This window comes from Salpingoeca rosetta (genome assembly GCF_000188695.1).
Source record: "Salpingoeca rosetta unplaced genomic scaffold supercont1.9, whole genome shotgun sequence".
In the NCBI taxonomy this organism is placed as follows: Eukaryota; class Choanoflagellata; order Craspedida; family Salpingoecidae; genus Salpingoeca; species Salpingoeca rosetta.
Genome location: NW_004754925.1, coordinates 1,597,570 through 1,623,755, shown reverse-complemented (window position 1 = coordinate 1,623,755; position 26,186 = coordinate 1,597,570). Strand labels below are relative to the sequence as shown.

The window sequence follows — 26,186 nt, the reverse complement described above, 5'->3', positions numbered from 1 at the left end:
CAGCCACAGCAAGAGAAGAGCCAGGAAGAAGACAACCTGGACCAACAGCAGCAGCTACAACAACAACAACAACAACAACAACAACAACAACAACAACAACAACAACAACAACAACAACAACAACAACAACAACAACAACAACAACAACAACAACAACAACAACAACAACAACAACAACAGCAGCAGCAACAACAACAACAACAACAACAACAACAACAGCAGCAGCAGCACCAAGAGCAGCAATTACACGCCCATGGTCACGATGATACCGAGGGAACACCTGGTCCTGATGAGCGTGAAGGCAGTGCAGATTTGACGGAGAGGCCGCGAACACGCCGTCCAATGCCGCTGCACGAACCAGCATCACAGCTCGCACACACCGCCAATGCTGGTGGCAGTGGTGCTGACGATGATGGTGATGACGAGGATGCAACGGCGATGCACGGGGCACCAATGGACGAGGGCGCCGACACGAGCGCACAGCAGCAGGAAGGGGGTAATGGGAGGCAGCAGCGACACGTCAACCTGACGGACGACGGGTGGATTGCTCCCCCAAGCGCTGACGCCGCATCCAACGCTGTTCGCCCAACGGAACACCCGGTACCACTCGTCTCCTTCACATCGAGCAACTCGGCTTCGCAGGTGCTCACTTGCTTCCTGCATGCACCCTCTGTGTGCTTGTTGTTTGTGTTTGTCATTTGAACTCAAACTGGGCCTTTTGTGCCATTGCTTGTGCTGCTGCATTCATCTTTATGTCAACAGGACTTCAGCCCGGACGATCCAACATCATCAACAACAGCAACATCAGCAGCAACCACGACAACAACGACGGCTGCGCAATCCCGGCGTGTTCGGACGCTGCCTGGTCGCCTGAACAAGGCCATGGATGCCGAGATTATGCAAAACAACCTCAGCCAGGACGACCCCAACGCGTACGTACTGCAGGCCCGCAGAGACGTGTTTGTATTGTGTGTGATTGTGTGTTATGTGTGTGTGTTATGTGTGTGTTATGTGTGTGTGCGTATGTGTGCATGTGTGTGCGTGTGTGATTGTGCGTGTGATTGTGTGTGTGATTGTGTGTGCGTGTATGCGTGTGCATGTGCATGTGTGCGTGTGTGCGTATGTGTGCATGTGTGTGCGTGTGTGCGTGTGATTGTGTGTGAACCTCGTGTATATCTGAGAGTTGTACTCATCCCTTGGCACTCCCCGCTTTCTCTGAACAGTGATGAGAGCGAGCTGAAGTACCTCCCGCAGCCACGCATCCTTGTTCCCTTGACACAACCGCAGCACACCTGGTGAGTCACACACACACACACACACACACACACACACATGTCGGGTTGTGTTGGATTGGCGGTCGCTCACACAGGCCGCATGCTGCTGTGTGCTGTTGCTTTTTGTGTCATTGTGGTTCATCCTGTCTCATGTATCGCTGTCTGCATGCCCCCCCCCCACACGCTACTCTTCCACGTTGCGTGTTGTTGCTGTCATTGTTGCTGTTAGCGCCCCAATCGACACCATCGTCGATGCAGATGGAAACGAAGTGCCCAATGTCAAGCCCTTTCGCAAGGTGAGGTGGTTGGTGTTGTTGGCGGTTGGTGTCGTGTTGTAAGCCCTTTTCCCGCATTCACTGTCCATCTGTTTGCTCACCCCCAATTCACATGTGGTATTTGTGTTCGGTTTTGTTGCGATTGCAGGCGGGTGGAATCACGGAGGAGACGCAGGCCGCTGCAACCCAGATTGTGTTTGCAAAGCGCATGGGTGAGTGAGATGCGCTGCTGTTCTCTGTTGTTGCTTTGTTGTTTCTGGAGCCCCTGTCATCATGTGCAGCACCCTTCCAGGTGCACACGTGTTGTCCTCATCCACACGCATACACACACACACACACACACACACACACACACACACACACACACACTCACACACTCACACACACACACACACACACTCACACACTCACACTGTGCAGAAACGAGCAATGATGAGTTTGATGCCCTCAGCCGCGAATTCCAGCAAGAGGAGCAGGAGCAGGAGGTGATGCGCGCACGCAATGAAGCTCTGCTCAACGACGACGACGACGACGGCAACACACGCGCACGGAGCAGCAGAGGCAGCAGAAGTAGTCGAAGCAGCAGAACAACAACAGCAGCAGCCGTCAGCACTGGTGGTGCAAGGCAACAACAGACACGAAGACGCACAACCAGGCGACGCTAATGACGACGACGACTACAGGCACCATCCTTCCGCCATGTTGTTGCGCGACCGCCTGCTTCAAGCAAGCACGGACATATGTACAAATATGCAGATGTGTGTGTGTGTGTGTGTGAGTGTGAGTGAGTTTGTTGTTGATACATATCGTGAATGAAATTGTTTTTCATGTCACACAACCCCTTTTTTTTTCTTACTCTGTCGCATAAACGAGCAACCCTCGCCACACTCAAGTTGCACCCGCATCCAGTAGCAATGCCTCTTTTGTTCTGTTGTTTGTTTATGCGTCCCTCCCGGTATGCAGTGATGGGTATGGTATGTACATGGTTTTGGCTGGTTGCAGCAGCAGCAAACGGGGAGAAAAAGAGGGGGAAAAGAACAAGGAGAAGAGGGGGGCAAGGCGCTTGTGCGTGTGTGCGTGAACAAGGCAAAGGCCCGGGTATGTTGCTACGAGGCAAGTCGGTGCTGACGGCATGTTGTTATGACTTGATTGGCTTTGATCGCATCTTCATCGGTTCAGTTGCCGCTGCAAGAGCACGAGTAAAGCAGAATAAAAAACGGCGGTACATGCATGAGCACGCGCAAGTGTAGATGGCAACGCCGTACAGCTACACACACAAACAGAGAGACACATAGGCACAGACCCAGACACACACACACAGACAGACAGACAAGACAGACACACACACACACACACACACACACACACACGCACAATGTTCATGTTTGACTGACCTGGCGGATGGCAAGTCATGGATTCAAAGTTGATGACAACACAATCGCTGTTGAGAAGCGAAAGTTCAATTGGATCATCAGGGGAGCCCGCTTTCTTCCACGCCCTTCACATGTACACATACGCAGAGTGTCGGGCGACATACCAATCAGCTGCTCAAGTACGAACATCATGGCGTAGCATTCCAGGCGGTTGCACACACACACACACACACACACACACACACACACACACACACACACACACACACACACACACACACACACACACAAACACACACAAACACACACACACGCAGACGCACGCGCGCACACACAGATAGGCAGACAGAAAGACACACCTGTGCGCAGCTGAAAGGGTTGTGGCGTCGTGGATCGAGAAACTCACAAAGCGGGTTCCGTCCTGTCGTGAACAGGGAATCACATGCAGGAGTCACTCAGCAGATAGACATGTCGAGTGTTGTACGATCACATGCAGGCATGCATACATACGCATACGTACATACATCTTTCTACACACACACATTCACTACGTTCTACACGCAAGTACACACACATACACACGCATACACACATGTGTACAAGACCTTGTATTGCCAGTCGCGGTCGCGTGTGTCCGCCTGCTGGGGCTGCTCGTCCAGGTGATGGTGATGGTGATGGTGATGGTGCGTCACAGGAAGCGATGACGACGATGATGCCACTGCGCTCGAAGAAGTCGCACTCGCATGCAGATGTTGTGGCGGTGGCGGTGGCACGGACACGCTCAGAACTTGATGCGTGCTGCTTGGTGGCTGCATGTCTTGCTGGTGTTGCTGGTGCTCTGCATTGCTCGCAGTCTCAGCAGGCCTGTGCAGTTGTTCTCGATCGTGCTCTCCCGGCTGCTGTTCCTGCTGTTGCTCATACAGCTGGCTCGCGTCATGGTCGTGCGGGGGCACGTGTTGTTGTGCCACGCTGGCGTGGTGATGTGACGGTATGCTCTCAGATGCCACTGGCATGTGACTGGCCAGTGTTGTGTGGTGCGTTGGCGCCGTGTACGCGTCGACAGCGCCATGTCCGTGCACATGCGAGTGTGTATGTGCGTGTGAGTGTGGCAGTGCTGAGTGCTCCGTGGGCGCAAGTGGCGGTGTTGGCGGTGGCAGGGATGCTGGGTGCGCTGCTTGTCTGTGGTCGTGAAACGTGAGCGACGCGGGTGGAAAGTGCTGGTGGTGATGTAAACTTGGTGGCGGTGGCGGTAAGAGCGAGGGCGCATCTGATACAGACGGCCGCTGCTGCTGCTGTTGCTGCTGTTGCTGCTGCTGTGGAGGGGGAGGAGGCGGAGGCGGAGGCGGAGGAGGAACTTGTGGTTGTTGTCGTTGGTGGTGGTGCTGTTGTTGCTGCTGTTGTTGTTGCTGTTGTTGTTGCTGCTGTTGCCGCTGTTGTTGGGGCTGTTGTTGCTGTGGTCCGTGGTGGTGATGATGGTGCACGACGACTGATGGCTGCGTTGTTGCTGATCGGACGTCTATTTCTGGTGTATGCGCCTCTTCCTCTTCGTGTTGTTGCTGTCTCTGCTGCTGCTGTTGTTCTTGGTGACTTGCTTGTAGTGCGGTCTCACTTGACGGCAAGCGAGTGGCGGAAGCACGTGACCCTTCATCACCTTTGCTTGCGTTTTCTCGTCCCTGCTGCTGTTGTGATTGTGGTTGTGGTTGCTGTTGTGGTTGTGGTTGCTGCTGCTGCTGCTGCTGCTGCTGCAGCTGTTGCTGTTGTTGTGGTAGTTGTCCTGGCTCTGATGGTACTTGTGATGCCTGCGAGCTTCGCTGTGGCTGGGATGGTTGCTCCTGATGTAGCTGCTGTTGCTGAGAGGGCTGGCTGCTGGACGGGACACTGTCACCGTGGCGCTGCTGCAGCTGCGGCTGTGGTGCTTGGGCAGCACTCACCGCCACGCCTTCGTGTTGGGTAACGTGAGCAAAGCCACCAGCATGCGACCCGTACTGCTGCTCTTGTTGTTGTCGTTGTTGCTGTTGGTTGTGGCTGTCGTGGTGGTGTGGTTGTTGTGGGTACTCGTGTGGTTGATGTGTTGCGTGTGAATGCGGGGTTGTATGCGGATGTTGATGCGCCATGTGGTGTTGCGGCGGCTGGGGTGGTGGCGGCACGTGTGGGCTTTGCATGGGATAATACGGCTGCTGACCAACATGCACGTGTTGCATGTGCTGGTGAGGATAGTGGGTCTGCTGCTGCTGCGGCTGTTGTTGTTGTTGTTGTTGTTGTTGTTGTTGTTGTTGGTGTTGCGAGAGCGGGTAATGTGAGGGCAGGTGCTGCTGTTGAACAGCATGGGGAGGAGGCGGGTGTGGATGGTAATGTGCGTCAGGTAGCTGTGGGTGCGGAGGCAATGATGCTGGCGGCGGTGGCGGAGGCGGAGGTGCATTGTTAAAGGTCTGTGGAAGAGGGGCATGTGGGTCGTGTGCCATGTCTGGGTGTGGTTGAAAGTGCGGTTGCGGGTGGTGGTAGTGCTGCTGCTGTTGCATCTCATGTTGTTGTTGCTGTTGTGGGTGCACCACCGCTGCTGCTGATGATGAAGACGGCACTGCAGCGAACGGCTCTGCTCCAATCCAGTCCTGTCCACGTGCATTGACATCGCCGCCATCGTGTGAGCGAAACGGTGGCTGAAATGCGGGAAAAGGGAGGAGAGTTCGGGTCAACTCAGGGAATGAGTGCGCCGATGGCATATGGAGTCATACAGAGAAGGTGCATGGGACCAAAACGCCACGTGATGAGATGTCATGCATCACATAAAAAAAAATACAGGTGGACCAGGGGAGAGCGTGCAAGGGTAAGAGGGGGGGGGGTGTCACAACCAAACCCAAACCACCGACACCACTGCTGCGACCACCGACACCACGAACGGCAACAACACCAGCGAGAGCAAGGAATGACAAGCGCACCCTCCATCCTTCCGTGTGTCTGGAGGGTGAACTGTATTGACCACTGCCGTCGGGTTGAGCTGTGGACACGGCTGCTGCCGCCGCAGCACTGCTGGTAGCCTGTCAACAGGGCATGAGTGAGTGAGTGAGTGAGTGAGTGAGTGAGTGAGTGAGTGAGTGAGTGAGTGAGTGAGTGAGTGAGTGAATAAGTGGGTGGAACACATGAGGTGCGCGGCCAAGGCTTGTGTACGTGTTTCCTGTGTGAGAATGTTGCAGCCATGCACTGACACCACGACCGCACGGCATACGAACCGCGGTCGATGACGGGGACTGTTTGTGTCGGGGATGTGCACTTGAGGGCCGCATTCGTTCCAACTCGGCCCGCTGGTGCTCGGGCATCGACTGCACAAACGCCTCCCACTCCTCATCGTGCTGCATCCGGCAACACAGGGTTGGTGGTGGCGGTGGTCAAGGGGCAGGTGGTGCCAGGAAGAGTTGTTCCATGGCGCAAAGCGGAGAGCGTGGTTTCCAAAACACAGAGAGAGTCAGGCACACAGCGCCCAGAGACATGACCAGTGAGCTGGGCAGATGCATTACACAACGCCAAGCGACGTCACGCACTTGAACCCCCCCCCCTCCAACACCCCCCCCCCACACACAAACAAATGAAACCAACACACAAATAGATGCAATTCGCACCTTTGACCACATCTGGTCGAGGCGGCGTGCATATGACGCCTTGACCTCCTCGGAGAGCGCCTGCCACTGCGCCGCAATGTGACGCACCGCATCCGCTGCAACGGGAAAGGGCGTTGATAGTGGTGGCGGTAGTTGTGTGGAAGTGAGGATGGTGGTGTCATTTCAAGATGTGGTGAGCAACGAGCTAACGAAAGAGCACGCACGCAGCTAACACAGACACAGAGACACAGAGACACACCGACACACAGACACACACACAGACAAACACAGACACACACACAGACACACACACACACACACACGCGTGCACGCGTATGCAGGCACAGGCACAGAAGACATGAATGCTCTCGATGTATGACGTACTGAATGGGACATCTGGCATGGTGGACCGAACTTCCTGCAAGAAGAGCAGGTAGCCGGATCGTGGGGGCGGTTTTGGAGCGTCGAGGGTCAGTTTCGGCTTCTTGGCCTGTTCCATGAGCAAAGCAGCGAGGGTGTGATGACCTTGTTAGCAGATGAAGCATGCGCGACTCGAAGTGGCGGACATAACAACAAGAACAAGAACAAGAGCAAGAACAAGAGCAAGAACAAAACTGCCATGACATACGGGAAGTCGTGCAAGCTTCTTGTCAACTTTCGCTTCCGGATGCACGTGCTGTAAATTTCATGAGCACCAAGAAGATACATGTGAGCGCGTGTGCGTGCATGCGCGTGCATGCATGGCTGTTATTTGCATTCAAGGAGGTGTGCCCACAGGTCCACGTTGCCTTACGTAAAACTTGTCCATTTCCGCGTAGTAACGCTCCATGGCCTCCGCAGCGCGCTGCTTGTACACGTCCTGACCACAACGCAACAGTCAAGCAAGTGGTCGTTGAAAGTCATCATACGCACGTGCGTAATCCAACATAAATCAGACATGTCAGCACATGAACACACACCCACACACCCACACCCACCCACACCCACACCCACACCCACACCCACACCCACACCCACACCCACACCCACACCCACACCCACACCCACACCCACACACACACACACATACACACGCGCACACACACACACATGTGCACGCGTAGAGTGAGCAGGGCACCTTGACGTTCTCTGGGATGTCACGCCATCGCTCGCCGAGGACGCGTTGGATGACACGCGCTTGTGCATCCGGCATTTCCACGCGTATTGACTCTCGTTGGTCCTGACACACACACAAACACACGCAGACACGCAGACACACACACACACACACACACACACGTAAACACACACACACACACACACACAGTAAACACACACATGCATGGATGTCAGAGCGTGCTCGTGTGTGTGTGTGTGTTTGCGGCAACAAGCAAAGCAGGTTCTTCTTGTGCGCGCATCGGTCCGTTGGTGCACGTGGCCGGCGAAGGAGTGGCATGCAACAGATCAGACAGAGCACGCGCAGGAACACCGCACCTCTGCCCAGAGGAAGAATGCAGACATGGGCCGCTTCGGGAAGTCTGGGTAGAGCTATCATCGTGCAGCACAGGCGAGGCAGCACGAAGTAAGCACATCCCCATGTTGGTCTTCACGTGAATCAAAACGTGAACAGCCATGTCACTCCCATTCACCAACTCCTGCAAGTACACACGCAGCCAGCCCGCCAGACAGATACACAGGCAGCACGCCAGACAGTCAAACAGACACAACACACAGTCACATACACAAACAGCCAGACACATGCATAGACACGTACGTCTTGCGCCTTTAAGCGCTGGGGATGTCTGCGCATGTTGGCAACCTTTGTGTACTGTGTTGGCGTCAGGACGTTCCCCTATGATTCAAAAAGCACATCACAGGAGTGTAAGGTCGAATTCAAGCGCGCGTGCACATGTCAGCAGGCAAGCCATCAAGTGTCGCAGCTTGCAGGCCATCAGGTGCTCGCTGGGACGACATGCCATACCGTCGCTTTGGCTCCGTTGAAGTTCTTCTGCACGATCCGCGCAATCTCCAAGTTGGTTCTGCGTTTGGGGACCTGTTGGTGTGGCACACGCAAGCCAGCACACGTTGTTATGTGAGTCGGGGTCATGCAGATACGCGTGACTGTGTGTGTGTGTGTGTGTGTGCGTGTGTGCGTGTGCGCGTATGCACGTGTGTGCATGTGTGTGCACGTGTGATACAGGTCGAGTTCAACAACAGTTGTACCCGTCTTAACACCCACACCCACACCCACACCCACCCACACCCACACCCACACACACCCACACATAAAACACACACACACACATAAAACACAACACAACACAACGTGCACACCTCTTTTGCGAGGTGCTCCCAACGCTCCTTGGCCTCTTGCCCCGACATGCCCTCTGGGGCAATGGCGTCCCAATCCACCCAGTCGTTGTCTCGTGCATACTGTCGGCCGTGTGCGTTTTGTGCGGCGGATGGCGTGTGATGTGAGTTGTTGGGTGTGGGTGTGATGTGAGTTGTTGGGTGAGTTGGATCCATTGTGCGCTGTACTGTGTGGCCAGTGTGCCATGTGATGGCAGCAATAGGCATAGGCGTGAGCACGAGGCTGGGCCGATGGTGCGTGCAGACTACACGCTGCAGTTGGTGCCACGTACGCAGGCGTCGGCGTCGGCTTCCTCCAATGCGGAAATCACGCCACGAATGATCCGCTGATCCGTCTCGCACCACCACACTGCCAGCCGCACGCACGGTGACATGGCAAACAAACGTGAGTGCACGGCAAACAAGCCGGCTGCGCCCTAGTCCTTGCAACAAACACACACACACACACACACACACACACACACATGAATCACTCACATGGGAAGCGGGCGTCCGCAGAGCGTTTCTTCTTCCCCATGACTGCTGTCGCTGCTGTCTGTGTTGTGTGTGTGTGTGTGTGTGTGTGTGTGTTGTGTGTGTGTGTGTGTGTATCAACCACTCTTGCTGTTGAAGGCTGACTCTCTGAATCACAGTCCTCAACACGGGGGTGACACCAGGAAGAGGAAGGACGTGCGCAGCGAGCGGGTTGGTGCTTGTAGAAAATTTATGGGCAACGTGGCAACTCGTCCCAACTCATGAGAACATGAGACCAGCAACTGTCTCGCAACACACACACACACACATGTACACACACACACACACAAGCAACACGCAACACGCAACACACAACACAACACAACACAACACACATACACACGCACGCACACACACACGCACGCACACACACACACACATCCAATTGGGAGGAATCAACAGGCATGAGGAAACAAGGGCAAAAGAACAAGCGGGTAACTAAGAACTGCTCGTGTGCCAACTGGCGAAAAGAAAGCGGGCACACACCGCATCAACAACAGACACCACCGCCATCTCTCAAACGCAAATCAGCGCAAGCGCGTCTCCTTGACTTCTTGCTCCTCGGGCTCCTCAAAGTTGGTGGCAACCTTCCCTTCCACGTAGCCCAGGCCATCTGGTGCGCAATGATGACGGCCGTTTGAATTGGTCACAGAGTGAGTGGCCACCAGAGATGGGAGCGAACACACCGCAGATGGGGTGGGGAATAAGCACGCACGTGCACACGAAAACAACACAGACATGAAAGAGCACAGCCGTGACGAAATACAGCCGCACACACACACACACACACAGACACACGGAAAGACAGACAGACAGGCGCACACGGACACACATACACACACACGCAGACACACACACACACGCGCGCGAACAATCATCTCACCGTCGTCTTCGTCCTCCTCTGCGAGGGTGGCGAGATCAACCTGGTGCTTGCTCAGCTCGGGCAGCTGGTCGCGCTGCAGCGTTGGGATGAGATACGGGCGGTCCGGATCCTCCTTGAGCCGCTCAATGACGCCGTCTGCCAGCTTGGTTGGCTTCTCGCCTGCGGCGTCGTCAAGATAGGCTGCAGTCGACTTGCCAGCGAGACCGGCCAGCTCCTCAAGCAGATCCTTGAACAAGGGTCGCCGCTGTGGTGGTGACGCGATGTAATGAAATGTAGTGTGTGAGTGAGTGAGTGAGTGAGTGAGTGAGTGAGTGAGTGAGTGAGTGAGTGAGTGAGTGAGTGAGTCAGTGAGTGAGTGAGTGAGTGAGTCAGTCAGTGAGTGAGAGTGTGAGTGAGTGTGTCAGTGAGTGTGTGTCAGTGAGTGAGTGAGTCAGTGAGTGAGTGAGTCAGTGAGTGAGTGAGTGAGAGTGTGTGTGTCTTTGGGAGATGGAGGGATAGCCAAGGGGCAGGAAGAGAGACAATAGGCGAGTGGGGGAGGAGACAGTGGGAAAGGAAGAGAATGAACCATGCCACGAGAGCGACCGTCACATCACCGCGCAGAAACGAAAAGCAAACACCACAACACAAGCAGCCCCGCTGTCGACCACAACGCACCTCAGGACTGTCGACCCAGCAGCGGCGCATGATGTCGTAGAGATCATCGGAGCACTCGTCCGGCGGCGGCATCCGATAGCCCGTCTTGAGCGCCTGCACCACCTCATAGTTGTTCATCTCGGGATACGGCTGCACAGTGGCCATGCGCGTGGTGATGGTTGGATGGACGGATGGACGGATGGACGGATGGATGGATGGATGGACGGATGGACGGACGGATGGATGGATGGATGGCTGTGTGAGAGACGAGACAAAACCAAAACGTTGGCCATGGAAACGCTCGAAAGGCGATTGCATGTGCCTGACAGCTAGCCTTCTTTCTCGTCTTCTCTTCTCCAACCCCCTCTCGCTTCCCCTGGTTGCGTGACAGCACGCTCATCTCTGCACCCACGCCGCCATGTACCAGCAGGCTGTCTCACCGGGCGGGCGAGCGTCGCAATCTCCCACAGCGTGATGCCGAATGACCACACGTCAGACATGGTCGTGAAGATGCTGAACAGTGATACATGTGTGTGTGTGTGTGTTTTGTTTTGGGAGGGGGGTGTTGATGAAGGTCGGAGTGGAAGTTGCGAAATGAGACACAGCGAAATGAGACGCGGGTCAGTGAGCACATGAACATACACGGAACACAGAGGACCACAGACGCACATGCACGTGCACAAGCACTGCACACCCCCGTGTAGAAGCAATGCAAAACAACGCACCCAACACACAAAACCGCTTGTGAACGCTCACCGGTCGTTGATGCACTCTGGCGCCATCCACTTGAAGGCAATCTTGCCAGCAGACTTTTTCTCGTACATGTCCTCCCCAGCAACGCTGTGCACCAGCCACGATGGGCATTTGAATTGGAGGTGAGCAGCGAGCAAAGGTGGAACCGCTCGCACACACGCAGATACAGACACACGTACACACAGACGCACAGACGCACACACAGACTCACAGACACAGACACACACAGACACAGACACACACAGACACACACACACACACAAACTGACTCTCGTGCGAGGCCGAAATCGGAGACTTTGAGGACGGTGCCGGACGAGACGAGGATGTTGCGCGCAGCCAAGTCACGATGTACAATCTGATGTGGTATGAGGGGAAAGGGTATGTTCGTGGCAGCGCGGACAAGCGTAAGGCATCAAGAGTGAGAAGAGCGTGAAGAAAATCAACACACACACACACACACAAGTGCGTACTGATACGCACGCATACACACACACACAGACACACACACACGGACACACACACAGACACAAGACGCACACACACACACAGACACACACAGACACACACAGACACATACACAGCACCTTGTTGTCGGCGAGAAATAGCATGCCGCTGGCAATTTGGGCGCCAAAGTCAATTTTGTCCTCCTCAAAGATGGACTCCGGCTGCGTCAGGGATGGGCGGTGCGAGCGCAGATATGAACGCAGGTCGCCGTGCTCCGAAAACTCCGTCAGCAGCAGGATCGGGTCATCAAGCGTGCACACGCCGACGAGGCTCAGCACGTGCCTGTGGCGGCCAAGCGACTTCATGAGGTCCATCTCTTTGAAGAACTCGTCCTCCTCCTGCGTGCCGTTGGCGTTGCCCTTGAGCTGCTTCACCGCCACATCCTGCGCTGGCGTCTCGTCGTACGGGTCGCGTGACTTGACCAGCAGGCCACGGCTCACCTTGCCAAACTGGCCCTCACCAATCACCCGGCCAACCGTGAGCAGGTCCCTCTCAATCTCCCACGCATCCGTCGGCGCGTGCTGCGCCCTGAACTTGTCGTCGGGCTTGTAGATCTCGCCGTAGATGCGCTCACGCACGCGAAGGGTGACGACAACAAGGACAACGAGGAGGACTAGACCGCCGGCAGCCCCGCCCACCGCCGTAAACAGCTGCTCGGTCGACGACTGCGCTGTTGTGGCGCCGCACACGCCATCGCTGCCCATCACAAACTGGCAGCTGTCGCCACAGAAACCGGATGTGCAGCTGCACACGCGCGTGGTGCCGTTGTAGCTGGTGCAGTTGCCACCGTTCATGCACCCGTCCAGCAGACACACGTTGATAAAGTCGCACACGGAGTCAACGACACCATCGCACGAGCCCGCGCCCTGACGCCGCACCTGCGTCACAGGATCGCATTCCGTGCAATTTGCGCACACCTGATCCGACACGCTAGTTGCGTTCTCGTAGATGTACTCGCGGCCAACGACGCACTGGGTGATGGGGGCACACGCGCGGTTGCTCGTGGGTGTGGGCGCCATTTGCTCGTACTCCATCCCAGGCATGCACGTGTCCACAGCAAACACCTGCCCGCCAGTCACATAGTACCCGTCGTCCGCTTGCCTATGATACGTGTGCGTGTGATGGAGTGTGTGTGTGTGTGTGTGTGTGTGTGTGTGTGTGATTGTGTGTGGGGGGAGGGGAGTGTTAGCCGGGAGGAGAAACGTTGTGTATGTGTGTGCAGTGGTCGTGGCAGCAAGTAGCACTCAAGATGTAGCAAACACAAACACACGACCACCACATGACCTCACCACACGCAATAACGTGTGCACTCATACAGCCAAACAAACAACGAGTCAACCAGCCAACCAGCCAACCAGCCAACCAGCCAACCAAGCAACCAAACAAAATGCATGACTGCACGCTGCTTTGACGTACAGGCAGAGGATGGGCGGAACGGCGTTTGCAGTGTTGGCGGTGCACGCAATGCAGTTGGAGGGGCACGCAGTGCATGTCTTCGTCGCAGTGTCACTGAAGTAGCCGGTCGGGCACGTGCCCACAGGGGTGCACGTGTTGTTCCAAGGGCGAAGCGAAAACCCAGCCACGCACTCGGCGCACTCGTCACTCGCCGGGCCAAAGCATTGCATGCACTGGCAACGATCAAAGACGGAGAATGTGGGGCAGGGGAAAAGGGTTGACGTGGATGAGACACACTGTGCAGATGGTGGTCAATGTGGCACCAAAACAAGAAGCACCACCGGCGGAGAAATAACACGATTCTCACAGTGCCAGCCATGCCCACACGCACGCAAACGCACACGCAACCGTGTGTGCAGACATACACAGTCACGCGAATTATCACATGAAACTCACACGCGAACGAGCAACGATACCTGTGTGTGGCAGCTTTCGCAAGCGTTTGTTGTGGCGTTGGCGAAGAAGTTGTCACCGCAGCCGGGGACACACCGCGAGTCCTTGAGATACAACGCGCCCTCACACGCCGCGCACTCGCTTGCAGTTGGGCCCGTGCACGCTGCGCAGTCTGAATGGCAGGGGCGGCACGACCACGTGTTGGAGTAGAACCCATCTGGGCAGGTTTCACCGACTGCGAGGCACGCCCCCTCGTGCAGCAGCGTGTTGTTTGGGCAGCGCTGGCAGTCGTCAATGTCGGGGCCCCAGCACCGGTCTGGCCGGCACAGGGGGTGGCAGGTGGAGTCTGTTTTGAGGGCACACGGCATGCGCAGGATGTGATATGCACATGAATGTGTGCTGTGAATGAGGCTTTTGTTGCTTGCACGAAATAGTACAGCGCAGACAAGCATACCGCACGGCAGTATGCCATACGCCCACAACGTTAGTATTTTGCACACACAGACACAGACACACACAGACACACACACACACACAGACACACACACACACAGACACACAGACACGCACGCACAATCGTACCCACCGCATGCCGGGTGCTCCTTTGGAAACGAGTCGTGAGTGGTCACGAAGTCGTCTGTGTACGAGAGCGGGTTGAAGGTGAAGCCAAACGTGGCGGCCGGCACGGGGTCGGGTGACACAGAGGTCACCCCAAGCTCCTCCCAGTCGATGGTGGAGTAGTAGAAGCACAGGTTGGGGTTGCCAGAAAACTGTCGGCAAGGCGGTGAATGGAGCCAGGTGAGGTGTGAGGTGTGGCAATGGCCACGTGGGAGCTTGGTAGTTTGTTGATACGCAATGCACGGTCGTCCGCATTGCTGCGCTTGGGGTCTTCAACACATGATTGCGACGCACAGACAGACAGAGAGACAGACAGATACACACACACACACAGACAGACAGACACACACGCGCGCGCACCCGCGCAAAGCACATCATACCGAGACAGAAGGAACGTAGCGCAGCGACGCGAGAGGAGCAGTACGAAGCAGTGGACTCAGAACCAAAACCAGTCCAAAGTCAACACCACTTGGGCGTGCACCATCCTGCGAACGTTGTTGCACAACAATGATTGTGCGTGATTGTGTGCAATTGTGCGTGGATATGTGTGTGTGTGTGTGTGATGAAAGCGGCTGCAACAAGGTGCCGTGCCATGCCATGCTAGGCAGGGTCCACCACCGACGTTGTCGATGGCGAAGGTCATGAGCAACAGTCGCACGTGACATGGCAAAGTGGTACGTACTCGGGCCTCAATGTACTCGACAGATCGCAGCACGTTGAGCGACGTGAAGGGCGCAAATGTCAGCTGCACCGACCCCAAGATACGTCTAGACAGTATGCCAACGAGAAAGGGGTAAGGCAGGGGATGAAAAAAGGAGCGAGAAAAGGGATGCAATTGAGAAAACACACAGGAACAAGCAGTGGGTAAGGCTGAGCAGTGTGGAGTTGTGTCACATCGGTGGCATCACAACGCCATATAACAGATTAAGCACAGTGTTGGAGTGTTGGTGGATGGCACACACCTGATTCTGGACAGCACCTGCAGCTCTGCCTCTGTTGCGTATGCGAGGGCGTTTGGCGAGGAATCCTTCACAGCGATGATGCTGACGGTCACAACACGGTCGATGAACAGCGCAAAACGCGGAATGAGTTGAATCGACGAGGGGTAAATGGGCAAACGCGCACGCACGTATTTTCGACACAGTTATGTATACATTGACACAATTATGCTCAGCACACGAATGGCTTTGGCTCTCACCTGCCGAGGAGGGTGTCGCAGTCTTCATCCTCAAGGTAGCGAAGTGTACAGCGATCAACAACATTGAAAACAGAGCGGCAAGCTGATGGAAGGGAGACAGAGTTGGGAGTGGGGACGCCAATCAAGGCAGAACACGAGAAAGGAGGTGAGATGAGGTTTGCTGACAACAACAGTCATGCACATGCACACACACACACAAGCACACACACACACACACACGCACACACACACACACGCACACACACACACACACACACACACAGAGCCACAGGTTTCCACGCACATAACCACACACTCGCTCCACGCTTACGTTTGTAGGCGATTTCACCCTCTGCGAGGGGAATGCACTCATTTGTTGTTGCGTTTGGTTCACGCCCGCTGGCGCACACGTCGACGCACACGCCATCCTCAAGGGCAAGCGGGTCGTGCTGGTTGGCCTCGCAGTTGTCGTTGCAGTAAAAGTGACTGACGGTGCGGGTGATTGCGCGGTCGTCGTCACAGCCCTCCACCTGCTCGATGAAGAGGCCGGCAGGGTAGGAGCCTGTGGGACAGGACGAGTTGCCCATGTCCAGCACGCAAGTGCCGTTGCTTGTGATGAGATACCCATCCGCACAAGCATGGCACAGGGTGACACCATTGTCATCTGTGCAGCCGCCAAAGCACTCCGCAGGACAGCAGGTGCCGGGCGACGTGTCGAAGCAGCCAGCGGTGCCGCAGTCTTGGCTGCACACGACCTGGCAGTCACCCGCATCGGGGCCCCAGCACACCCCGTTGCAACTGGCGTGGCAGAATGGGGATGGGCAAAAGTCACCGTTGGCTGGAGGGTCCTGATTGTACTCGACAGTGGCCACGTCATCGCCGTTTGTCACTTCAAATTTCACCGGTGATGTGCCCACGCGCGAGGCTGTACCAGGGAGGAGGGCGGTGAGATTCACCCCTTCAAACCCTGCGTCGTCAACCCGGCCCTTGCCGCACATAATGGCAGAGTTTGGACGGAGGCCTTGAATATTGATCCCGTACTTGCCCACCTGCGTGTATGCAAGCAAGGCAGTGTGTGTGTGTGTGTGTGTGTGTGTGTGTGTGTGTGTGTGTGTGTGTGTGTGTGTGTGTGTGTGTGTGTGTGTGTGTGTGTGTGTGTGTGTGTGTGTGTGTGTAAAAACGTATGTGAGCGTGCGGGACATGGCATACGCGTAGGTGCGAGCAGGTGTCAGTCAGCAGCCTTGGCAGATTCACAAGCACAGCCGTGGACGTGAACTTGTGCTGCTTTCCTGAACTGAAGGAACGCACCATCTGAAGGCGGGACAAGCCCAGGTGGCTTGGAGCCATGTCCGCTGGGTTGATGTACAACGCAACATCCGTTGCCGTATCTGTGTAAGCCGTCAATCCACGAATCACTCGCAAGTTGGCGAAGAAGCCCAGGTCGGACACGCAATCCCAGGATGGAGCATCGGAGAGTGCCACCTGAAGATGTGGCATTCCAGACGTCAGTCACGAGTTGTATCTTGGACCATTCACCAAACACAGGCACACACGGACGCACAGAAACTCGCATGCACACACAGGCGCACACAGGCACACGCACACACACACACACACACACACACACACACACACACACACACACACACACACACACACACACACACACACACACACACACAAACACAACTCACGGAGAGGAAGCCGCGGATTTCTCGGATGTTTCCGAAGAACGAGGTGAGCTGAGCGTATGAGTATGTGTTGCACACCGTATTGAGAATGCTAATGGAACCGTCAAAGACCGTCACGTTGGACAAGGATTCCAGCACAGATGGGAGAGTCTTGAAGTTCACGGTCAAGGTCGACCGGTCCCAGCCAACTGTACAGCAGCAGCAGGATATCAAGGTGAAGATCGGCGTGAGTGAGATTCACCGCACTGCCACACGCAACACAAGCACACACGGACACGCGGCATGACGCTGCTGGTGTGTGGTCAAAAGCAGAGAGAATCAACACACCTTGCACATCCAATGCGGTTGCAGCTTCCAAACAGGCAGGCAACAAGCAGCACACAGGTTGCGCAGGCGTGTGAGTGAGCGAGAGTGAGTGTGAGTGAGTGTGTGTGAGTGACATTGTGTGCGTGAGTGAGTGAGTGAGTGAGTGAGTGAGTTGTGTGTGTTGTGTGTGTGTGAGTGTGAGAGTGTATGAGAGAGTGAGAGTGAGTGAGAGTGAGTGAGAGTGAGAGATAGTGAGTGTGTGTGTGTGTGTGTGTGTGAGAGAGAGTGTGTGTGTGTATGAATAAGTGCGTGATTGCAAGGGACTGGGAGAAAAAGGCACCTTGCCGGTTCACCATCAGCCATCAACCCCGCCCACACACATGTGTCCTTCCTTGTCCGAATCCAAAGCAAGTAACAAGTAAGTCTGCGTGTTCTTTCTCGACCAACTCACCAGAGGTGCAGAGCAGGAGCGCCAAAGCACATACAAGCGCACGTGGCACTGCCATGGCGACCATGACGGGTAATGAGAACCGAGGCAGAGGCAAACACAAACACAAACACAACGCAGACGGGATCGAGGCAAACAGAGGAGGCACGCCACGCAAAAGGGAAATGTCAGCCACCAGACGACTGGGTGGCTTGCGAGGCGTGGGTGGAATGCTACTATTTATCATGTCGTAAAGTGATGCCTTGACACTCATCACAATTTTAAAACGCGTTTAGTTTGGTGAACATGGCGCCTCCTGCTGTGGCTGCGGTTGTGGTGACTGTCGTGGTTGCGGTTGTGGTTCTGCTACTGCTGTTGCTAGTGCACCTTCCTGTGCATCTGTTCTCTGCTGCTCGTGCACAGGTCCTGCCTGGCTTGCTTCTGCTTGCTGCTCGCCAGTAAACGATTCCTTGAGGGCGCGCAGATACGCGCGCAGGGCCTCCGTGTCGAGGCTGGCCTCGTTGGCAACTTGAAGCACGCGCGATGCCAGCTTAAACACGGCGCGATCTGTAGCATGTGCGCTGAACACGCGGTCGCGGTTGGCCTGCGTGTATTGAGCGAGAACAAGCACAGTGCAGTCCAGCAACTCATACATCAGTTTATCATCTCTCGGAGGACAAAGGACAGGAGTGTGGAGGGCAGCGACCGCACCAAGAAATGTAAAGCAGCACAAAACACACAAGGAGCAGGATGTGACAAACGGAACGTGAGACGTCACACCTCTGCTGCACTCAATGAGAGGTGGCTGCCTCGGCACACACACACACACTCACTTACTCACTCACTCACTCACTCACTCACTCACTCACTCACTCACTCACTCACTCACTCACTCACTCACTCACTCACTCACTCACTCACTCATTCACTCACTCACTCACACACCCATACCCACTCTATCGCTCGCTCGTTCGCTCGCTCAATCAATCAAACATTCAGCCTTGCTTGCCTGTGCGGTGGATGTAAGACGCTGCTTGATCTGTTTTGCTGTATCCACGACTTCAGAAGGGAGAAACGATTGCTCTGCGAGCTTCAGCCCTGCAAGCGCATGTATTTCGGGACATAGAGAGACTCAATCGCGAAGAGAAGAGCAAGGCGCGACCGCTGTGGTTGCGACTTGAACAAGGCGTTGCTGGCACCGTGGCACCGGCACAGGTCCAGGCGTGTACACGGCATGAACAAAAACACGCGAGCAGGCACATCCTTGTCTGCCCACTCCCCCAAAACGTCGTACCGTAGCCTGTCTGTGGCGTCTTCCCTGGACGCAGTTGATGCGTGTATGTGAATCCTCGACCATGCTCAACTGACTGCACGTCCATGTGACGACTGATGCGAACAGCACAAGAAGGCAATGTCAGCGTGGTGATCATGAGCGCAAGCGAGCATGGAGGTTGCGTTTGAATCGATAGTTAAAGGAGTTTGTCCAAGTCCGGCTATGGAGCAGGCACAGAGACAGGCAGGGAGACAGGCAGGGAGACAGGCAGGGAGACAGGCAGGGAGACAGGCAGAATCTACAGTCTCGCATGTGCAGGCACACACACACACACACAAAACACACACACACACACAATAGCACAAACGTACTAACACAGCACTCACACACACAGCACTCACACACACAATAACACAAACACAATAACACAAGCACAATAATACAAAACACACATAGCTTACTTCTCAACGCTGGGATAAATGTCAAGACGGCACAGCTCCGAGAAGTGTGTGGCAAAGAACGTAAACGCCTGAAGCTGGATCATGTACTCACATGCGGCAAAACACAATCCAAGCCCTTCTTCCGGGCTTGTCCCTGGACAAACGAGCAATCAACACCAAAGTGCAATGGGTGGTCCAGTGACACACTGACGTGATGTGGAGGTGGGGCTGTGATTCTTGATTGCCCAGTTGTCCAACCTTTCCCTTGACACGATATGCAACTGCTCCCGCAAGCAAGTTGAAACCTCCAACGTACGACATACCTCTGCCCAGTTCATCAATGATGATCAAGCTTTGCTCCGTGGCGTTCTGTTGGTGCATTTGGTGCGCAAAGCAAGCAAACACAATAATTTATATGGCCCGCCAAACGTGTACTTGCACACCAGAACACATGAGCGGCACACCAGTTCCTTCTCTGCACAAATCGCACACACACACACACACACAATCACACACACAATCACACACACAATCACACACACAAGCACTCAATCACACACACAATCACACACACAAGCACTCAATCACACACACAATCACACACACGTTGCTCTCGTACCCGCAGGATAAAGTTGAGTTCTTGGCACTCCACCATGAATGTGCTGGAGTTTGTCTCGAAGCTGTCCTCATTACCAATCCGCGTGAAGATCTGATCACACACACGAAAGCAAGCAAACTCTGCGGGCACAAAGCTGCCCAGCTGTGCCAACACCTGCAGCAGAGCCACTTGGCGAAGGTACACCGACTTTCCGCTCTACTCATCCAAGAGCACACGACACACAACAAATGCAATTGTGGGCAAGCTCTGTCAACGTCGAGCGAACGTAAACACGCACACACACACACATGTGGTGCAGTTCACAGAATCATATTTGTGTTTAACAGCAGCAAGTCACAACAGACTCGCAACACTCTGACCATGTTGGGCCCCGTGATGACGATGAAGCTTGTTTCCTTGCTGGCAAACTAGTGTCAGCCCCCATGGTTACAACAGTGGACCATTAAACATGCATGAGATTCAATCAGTGAGTGAGAAGAGGATACATTAAAGCAAACCAGCATGACTCACAGTCGCTACCGTTCTTCTTCTCGATTGCATCACCACGCTTATTTCTCAAAGTTAGTTATGCATTGCAAGTTCGCACACCGTGTCGTTTGGAACGAGCTCTTGCCTCCGGTTCAGGGACATGAGAATCGGGTGACAGCCGCCCTTGACCGCGAGCGTGTCTGAAAACTCTGGGCGAACGTATCGTGTGGGCACAAACGACGCAAATGTCGCGAGCGACTGCAAAAAGTCTGTCATCGCAATCTGCCCAAATGACACGCAAAACCACAGCCGTAGGATGCCGCGCGATGAGAAAGCGTGGCAAACCAGCAACCAGAGACCTTGGTGCAATTGCGTGTATGATCAACAGATGAACCCTCAGGGATTCACGAGTTGCTTTCTCACGACCAGCAGATTTCAACAGAGCGCAGTGCGGTGGTCTAATGTGAACTCACGATTTCTGTCAGTCTGTACAAACTGCCAAGGTGCGCCCGAATCTCCGCAAACAGGTCTGCACAAATCCTGCAGCAGATGAAAGCGATGTTTGTGGCAAGTGAGAATGACGAAGAGAAGATGTGGCAAGCAATCGAGCAGTTCAAGCACTCAACACTGGGTGAAGTTATATTATGGCACTCCATCCAATCAGCAAACGTTTCGCAGGCAGCGGTACAAGCTGTTGAACTGCATACGAACGTGTTTGCCAGGGTGAAAATCTCCAACATGCTCTCCCGGATGCGTGTGTTCATCTGTTGTAATTCTTGCGTCACCAAACCCGTTCGCTGCCGAGACCTTGGACAACCAATGCAATGCACGTCGGCAGGACTTAGACACAAGCCAAGGCAAAGAGCAACCACGGGCACATGGTGTACAGACACACGCACACTCACACACACACACACACACAGCCAAACTTGTTTGCGGCGTATCAACTAAGCACCTTTTTGAGTTTCACATGACGTACTTTGAGACCTGCTTGAATGCTGCGGGCAGCTGCGCCTTGCTCTGTGTGATGAAGAAGAATCCTCGCTGGGCCGTGTATTCCAGAGCCAAATCAACCTCGTAGCGTTCCGACAGCTGCTGGCACAACTCTAACACACGAGTGCCAAGGTGGCATGGTTTATGCGCGCGCCCAATTGTGTGAGACAGGAGGAGGCGATGCCATACGGGCACTTGCTTCAGGAAATGAAACAGCACGAGAACAGAACACCAACATCGACAACCAACAGCGACAACGCCAACTCGGGATGCAAGCATGAACACGCGTCAACACTACGCCCAAACCGCTCGTTTCTTGTTCAACTCAACCACACCTGTAATGTCGGCGACTGCCTCTCCGTACGTCCGTCGTGCAACGTCCAGCATGCCTTGGAGCAGTTCAACAAGCGCATGAAGAAATAATAGGCGTAGTGAGCCGACATCAGCAACAACAAGAGTCTTTCTGCGGTAATTGAGCAAGAGCTTTGTCGACTCGAATGCACATTGGTGAATGCGTGCGCAGCACGTAAACACATACACTGATAAACACACGCACACACACACACACACACACACACTGATAAACACAAAGACCAGCGCTTGTTTGCCATGTTACCGTGAATGCCTTCGCGTATGGCGTAGATATGCTGGGTACGCCGGTTGAGTGCGCCTTGGTCCACACGGGCTTCTTCGTGAAAGACGCGCACAATGGCATCGTTGATGGCAGCAAAGCTACCGTCCTGCAGCGTGGCTGCGAATGTGCCCAACAAGCTGCTGCTGCTCTTGCTTAGGTGTTGACACAGCTGCGGAACCAGCTCCATGTTGTGCTTGAGTCTAAGCAAGCTGCCGATCCTCCGCTCCGCCGTCGTTGCATCCTGCGCGTGAGGAATCTGCATCCATCCGCCAGTGTCATGCAGTCGCCAGCCCGACGGTATGAGGGTGTGGAGGATAAGAACAGGGATCTTGGCGACAGGAGGGCCTCGTATCGAGTTGGAACGCGTCCGATGGAGCCTACACACACACACACACACACACACACACACACACACACACACACACACACACACACACACACTTACGCAAATGGGCTTGAACTGACTGGCACATGTTGCCTGCCGTCAGGGCACAATGACGCGCTGTACCTGAATGCAGTGGGTGATGAGCGACTCCATATCCTCGAATCGGCTGAGCAGGTCTCCCAGCTGTTCAAAATCAGCCTGCATTTCGGACACATGCACCAGAACACAAGGCCAGAATGCATTACGCACGCCACCTCTCAACAGTCATCCCCAGTCATGCCCAGTCCTTCCGACCCAAGAGATGTTCGCTGATACTGAAAGCCGTTGTTGTGGTTGGACACCACACCGCAGGCATCACACATGTACAGGTCCAGCAGGGAGACGTGCAGAAGGTGGATGGAGCTGCAAACTCCAGATAACTCGTCTACATTCACGCACTTGATTGTTGAGAAGGAACTCAACGGCTTCTTGGCGCGTTTGGATTGTCATGACATCTGTGAACAAGCAAGGGTGGGCGATGTGCGCCAAGGTCAGGAAATGTCATGCACATGAAGGTGTTTGCAAGGACACGCATCACCGAAACACGGCAAATAATAAGGCTACACCTGTGCAAGTGCACATGCATACATGCATGCATGCATTTTGGGTTCAAGTGAGCAACACTCCTGACTCACCTGATGGCGGCTGTAGCAGCTCTGCACGAAGAAAGCGGCCTGTTGTTCATGGGCATGTGGGGCGGGGTACGGTGGCAACAAACAGGGAAAGGGATCAAGAGCGGTCACTGTGTGGCGAGCAACGCGTGTACCCTCCCTCACTCACACGACAAACGGGTGGTTGCGTAAGAAGTTCAGTTTCAAGCAAAGCGCTTCGGACAGGACATGGCCACGTCAAAGTAAGAAAGACATCAGTGAGATGGGTACCTCCGCTGACAGTCTTGGTGTGATCCAGAACGCCAAACAAGGAGTGTGCTGTGTTGCTTGGGTTGCGAATGCTCTGGAGCAGCTCCAAATGCTTCACCGTGGTTGCATCTGGTGAGTGTGATTGTCGTGTGTATGTGTTGTACAATGAGAGATGGATGAATGGTTGAGTGGCTGGTACATGAGTGGATGGGTAGATAGTGCGTGCGGACATCTACATGAACATTTGTGGAGTAGGAGAGCAGAGCATGCTGAACTCCTTGCACAAAGAAGGGACAGCAACGCATTCATTGGAGCAGCCAAATACACTGCACACCATAGTGAGCACATACACACACACGTACACACACACACACATGCACGCACACACCCACACACACACACACATACACACGCACACACACACGTACGCACACACACACACATACACACGCACACACACACGTACGCGCGTACACACACACACACACACATACACGCACACACCCACACACATACACGCACACACCCACATATGTACACAAAGAGCCTGTTCACCTCACCACAGCACACAGCCTCATGTAACGCACCCATCATTGTAGCGCACGTGTTGCCGGAGTAGATGATCTTGAGTGAGTTGGGTGCAAAGACCATGTTCTGCACATGGCTAACGTACTTGATCAGGGCGCCAAACGCAGCCAAAGCGTAGAACCTGGTGGAAGTGGGTGTGGGCGAATGTGGGTAGTCTCATGTGAGAAAGAAAGACACTACGAACTCTCTGACGCATGCATGACGACAAGCAAATGCATGTGAGTGAATCGCTTGGCCGCTCGTGCACATTCTAAAGCACGCGTGCGCCCTCTTTCTCCCCCTCATTCTCTCTCTCTCTGTCACTGTCTCAGAGCACTGACTTGTCTTGCACTTCAAATCGAACGCTGCGAAAGTCATCTTGAACGAGTTTGGAAATGGCTGCCAGCCCTGCCCGACACACACCAAATGTTGAAAGCAACAAAATTATGGCGCCAAGAAGCGAGTAGTCATCAACAGTCCAACGATGCACGCACACACACACACATACATGTGCATACAAACGCACACACACACATACATGTGCATACAAACACACACACACACACACATGTGCATACAAACACACATGCGCATTCAAGTACACGTCGCAATGTTCCCGCCACAAGCACACACACGCCTGCTTACTTGCGTACCCTTTTCTTCGGCAAAGAACTTGCGCGGGATGTTGACAATGTCCAAGTCCGGGTGGTGCTCGCGCAAGGCTGTGAAGAGTTTTGACCCTTTCTCCGCACACATGGTGGAAGGCATGACCACCTCAATTGGAGAAAAGTAGTGGACCTTGGTGAATGTCTTCAGGTACGTCGCACCATCGCTGAACTGCGACAGCTCGGCCACAGCACCGTTCAAGTCCACGGAAGCGAGTCCAATCTCTCCCCTCGCCTTTCTGCGCAGTGTACAGTGAGCAGTGGGGATGCAACGATGAAGCAGGAAGTGGGTTCATGCGGTGCATAAAGGGGGCGAAGAAGTTGTGAAGTGGTGAAGTGGTGAAGTGGTGAAGTGGTGGAGCTCAAACACAATAGTGAAACACACACACACACACACAAGCACATAGATACGTGCACACTCACACTCGCACACACAAGTAATCCCAGAACCCATGAGCTGGCGCTCACCCGCGGCCTTCAACGACAGCGCAGATGGTAGTGGGGACGGCGGCAGCCGCCGGTGTTGTGTGGCGCACGCTTCTCGGGGTTCGAGCGGGAGGAGCTGTTCCAGAACGAGCGGAAGTGGATGTGGACATGCCGCGGCGTGCGCGAGAACTCTGCCGCGCACTTCGGCTTCGGCTTTGATTGCGGCTACTGAGGCTTGCGGGCGTTGCCGTGGTCGCCGACGCAGAGGGCATCGCCCATGCGGCAGCAGTGCTGACTGGTCTCGGCGTTGTCATCTGATATCTTCACCCTTTGAGCTGCGGCGTTTTGGTGCTCAAGAGTGAGGGAGTGTGTGAATGTGCGTGAATGTGCGTGTGAATGTGCGTGCGTGCATGTATGCGTGGGAGTGTGTGTACGTTGAATGTGTTTGCTGCTCAGGTGGCTTGCTTGTGTGCGAGCCTCAAGTTCAGCAAACCGTGCATGCAGCACGTCAACAACTGGCTTGTCGTGACACTCAAGGCGCAAAGCAATTAATGTGACAGTGTAGCACGGGTCTTGTTCACGATGCACGCGTGGGCATGC

At 54.6% G+C, this 26,186-nt stretch overlaps 5 protein-coding genes across 5 annotated transcripts; 1 reads left to right on the top strand and 4 right to left on the bottom strand.

Moving 5' to 3' along the window:
• Positions 1–342: 342 nt before the first annotated feature.
• PTSG_04248 (uncharacterized protein) lies at positions 343–2,214 on the top strand (the record flags this gene model as incomplete). The annotated part of the gene is made up of 6 exons (XM_004995088.1): positions 343–642; positions 763–932; positions 1,224–1,295; positions 1,504–1,570; positions 1,698–1,761; positions 1,970–2,214. The coding sequence occupies 6 exons, from the start codon at positions 343–345 to the stop codon at positions 2,212–2,214; spliced, it is 918 nt and encodes a 305-aa protein (XP_004995145.1).
• Positions 2,215–2,474: 260 nt separating this feature from the next.
• PTSG_12141 (uncharacterized protein) lies at positions 2,475–5,187 on the bottom strand. The gene is made up of 4 exons (XM_004995087.1): positions 3,528–5,187; positions 3,282–3,343; positions 2,944–3,047; positions 2,475–2,734 (listed from the first exon to the last, which is right to left on the bottom strand). Exons 1-4 carry the CDS (start codon positions 5,121–5,123, stop codon positions 2,688–2,690), a joined length of 1,809 nt encoding a protein of 602 aa, XP_004995144.1. The 5' UTR covers positions 5,124–5,187; the 3' UTR covers positions 2,475–2,687.
• Positions 5,188–5,442: 255 nt separating this feature from the next.
• PTSG_04247 (uncharacterized protein) lies at positions 5,443–9,381 on the bottom strand (the record flags this gene model as incomplete). The annotated part of the gene is made up of 15 exons (XM_004995086.1): positions 5,443–5,479; positions 5,512–5,579; positions 5,859–5,957; positions 6,150–6,269; positions 6,537–6,631; positions 6,900–7,005; positions 7,144–7,191; positions 7,309–7,374; positions 7,633–7,734; positions 7,989–8,042; positions 8,269–8,346; positions 8,476–8,547; positions 8,829–8,927; positions 9,137–9,213; positions 9,342–9,381. The coding sequence occupies 15 exons, from the start codon at positions 9,379–9,381 to the stop codon at positions 5,443–5,445; spliced, it is 1,161 nt and encodes a 386-aa protein (XP_004995143.1).
• Positions 9,382–9,550: 169 nt separating this feature from the next.
• PTSG_04246 (TK protein kinase) lies at positions 9,551–18,453 on the bottom strand. Its single transcript, XM_004995085.1, has 19 exons — positions 18,242–18,453; positions 17,812–17,835; positions 17,488–17,672; positions 17,102–17,275; positions 16,125–16,842; positions 15,815–15,896; positions 15,579–15,659; positions 15,299–15,383; positions 14,997–15,101; positions 14,585–14,768; positions 14,022–14,344; positions 13,567–13,778; positions 12,231–13,251; positions 11,916–12,001; positions 11,650–11,733; positions 11,334–11,406; positions 10,915–11,043; positions 10,261–10,504; positions 9,551–9,990 (listed from the first exon to the last, which is right to left on the bottom strand). Exons 1-19 carry the CDS (start codon positions 18,303–18,305, stop codon positions 9,905–9,907), a joined length of 3,960 nt encoding a protein of 1,319 aa, XP_004995142.1. The 5' UTR covers positions 18,306–18,453; the 3' UTR covers positions 9,551–9,904.
• Positions 18,454–19,947: 1,494 nt separating this feature from the next.
• Positions 19,948–25,900, bottom strand: PTSG_04245 (uncharacterized protein; the record flags this gene model as incomplete). The annotated part of the gene is made up of 18 exons (XM_004995084.1): positions 19,948–20,084; positions 20,254–20,299; positions 20,550–20,744; positions 20,909–20,956; positions 21,138–21,299; positions 21,491–21,557; positions 21,729–21,824; positions 21,997–22,123; positions 22,346–22,399; positions 22,627–22,900; positions 23,153–23,227; positions 23,468–23,523; positions 23,704–23,742; positions 23,950–24,057; positions 24,516–24,637; positions 24,837–24,873; positions 25,119–25,399; positions 25,629–25,900. The coding sequence occupies 18 exons, from the start codon at positions 25,898–25,900 to the stop codon at positions 19,948–19,950; spliced, it is 2,196 nt and encodes a 731-aa protein (XP_004995141.1).
• Positions 25,901–26,186: the final 286 nt, after the last annotated feature.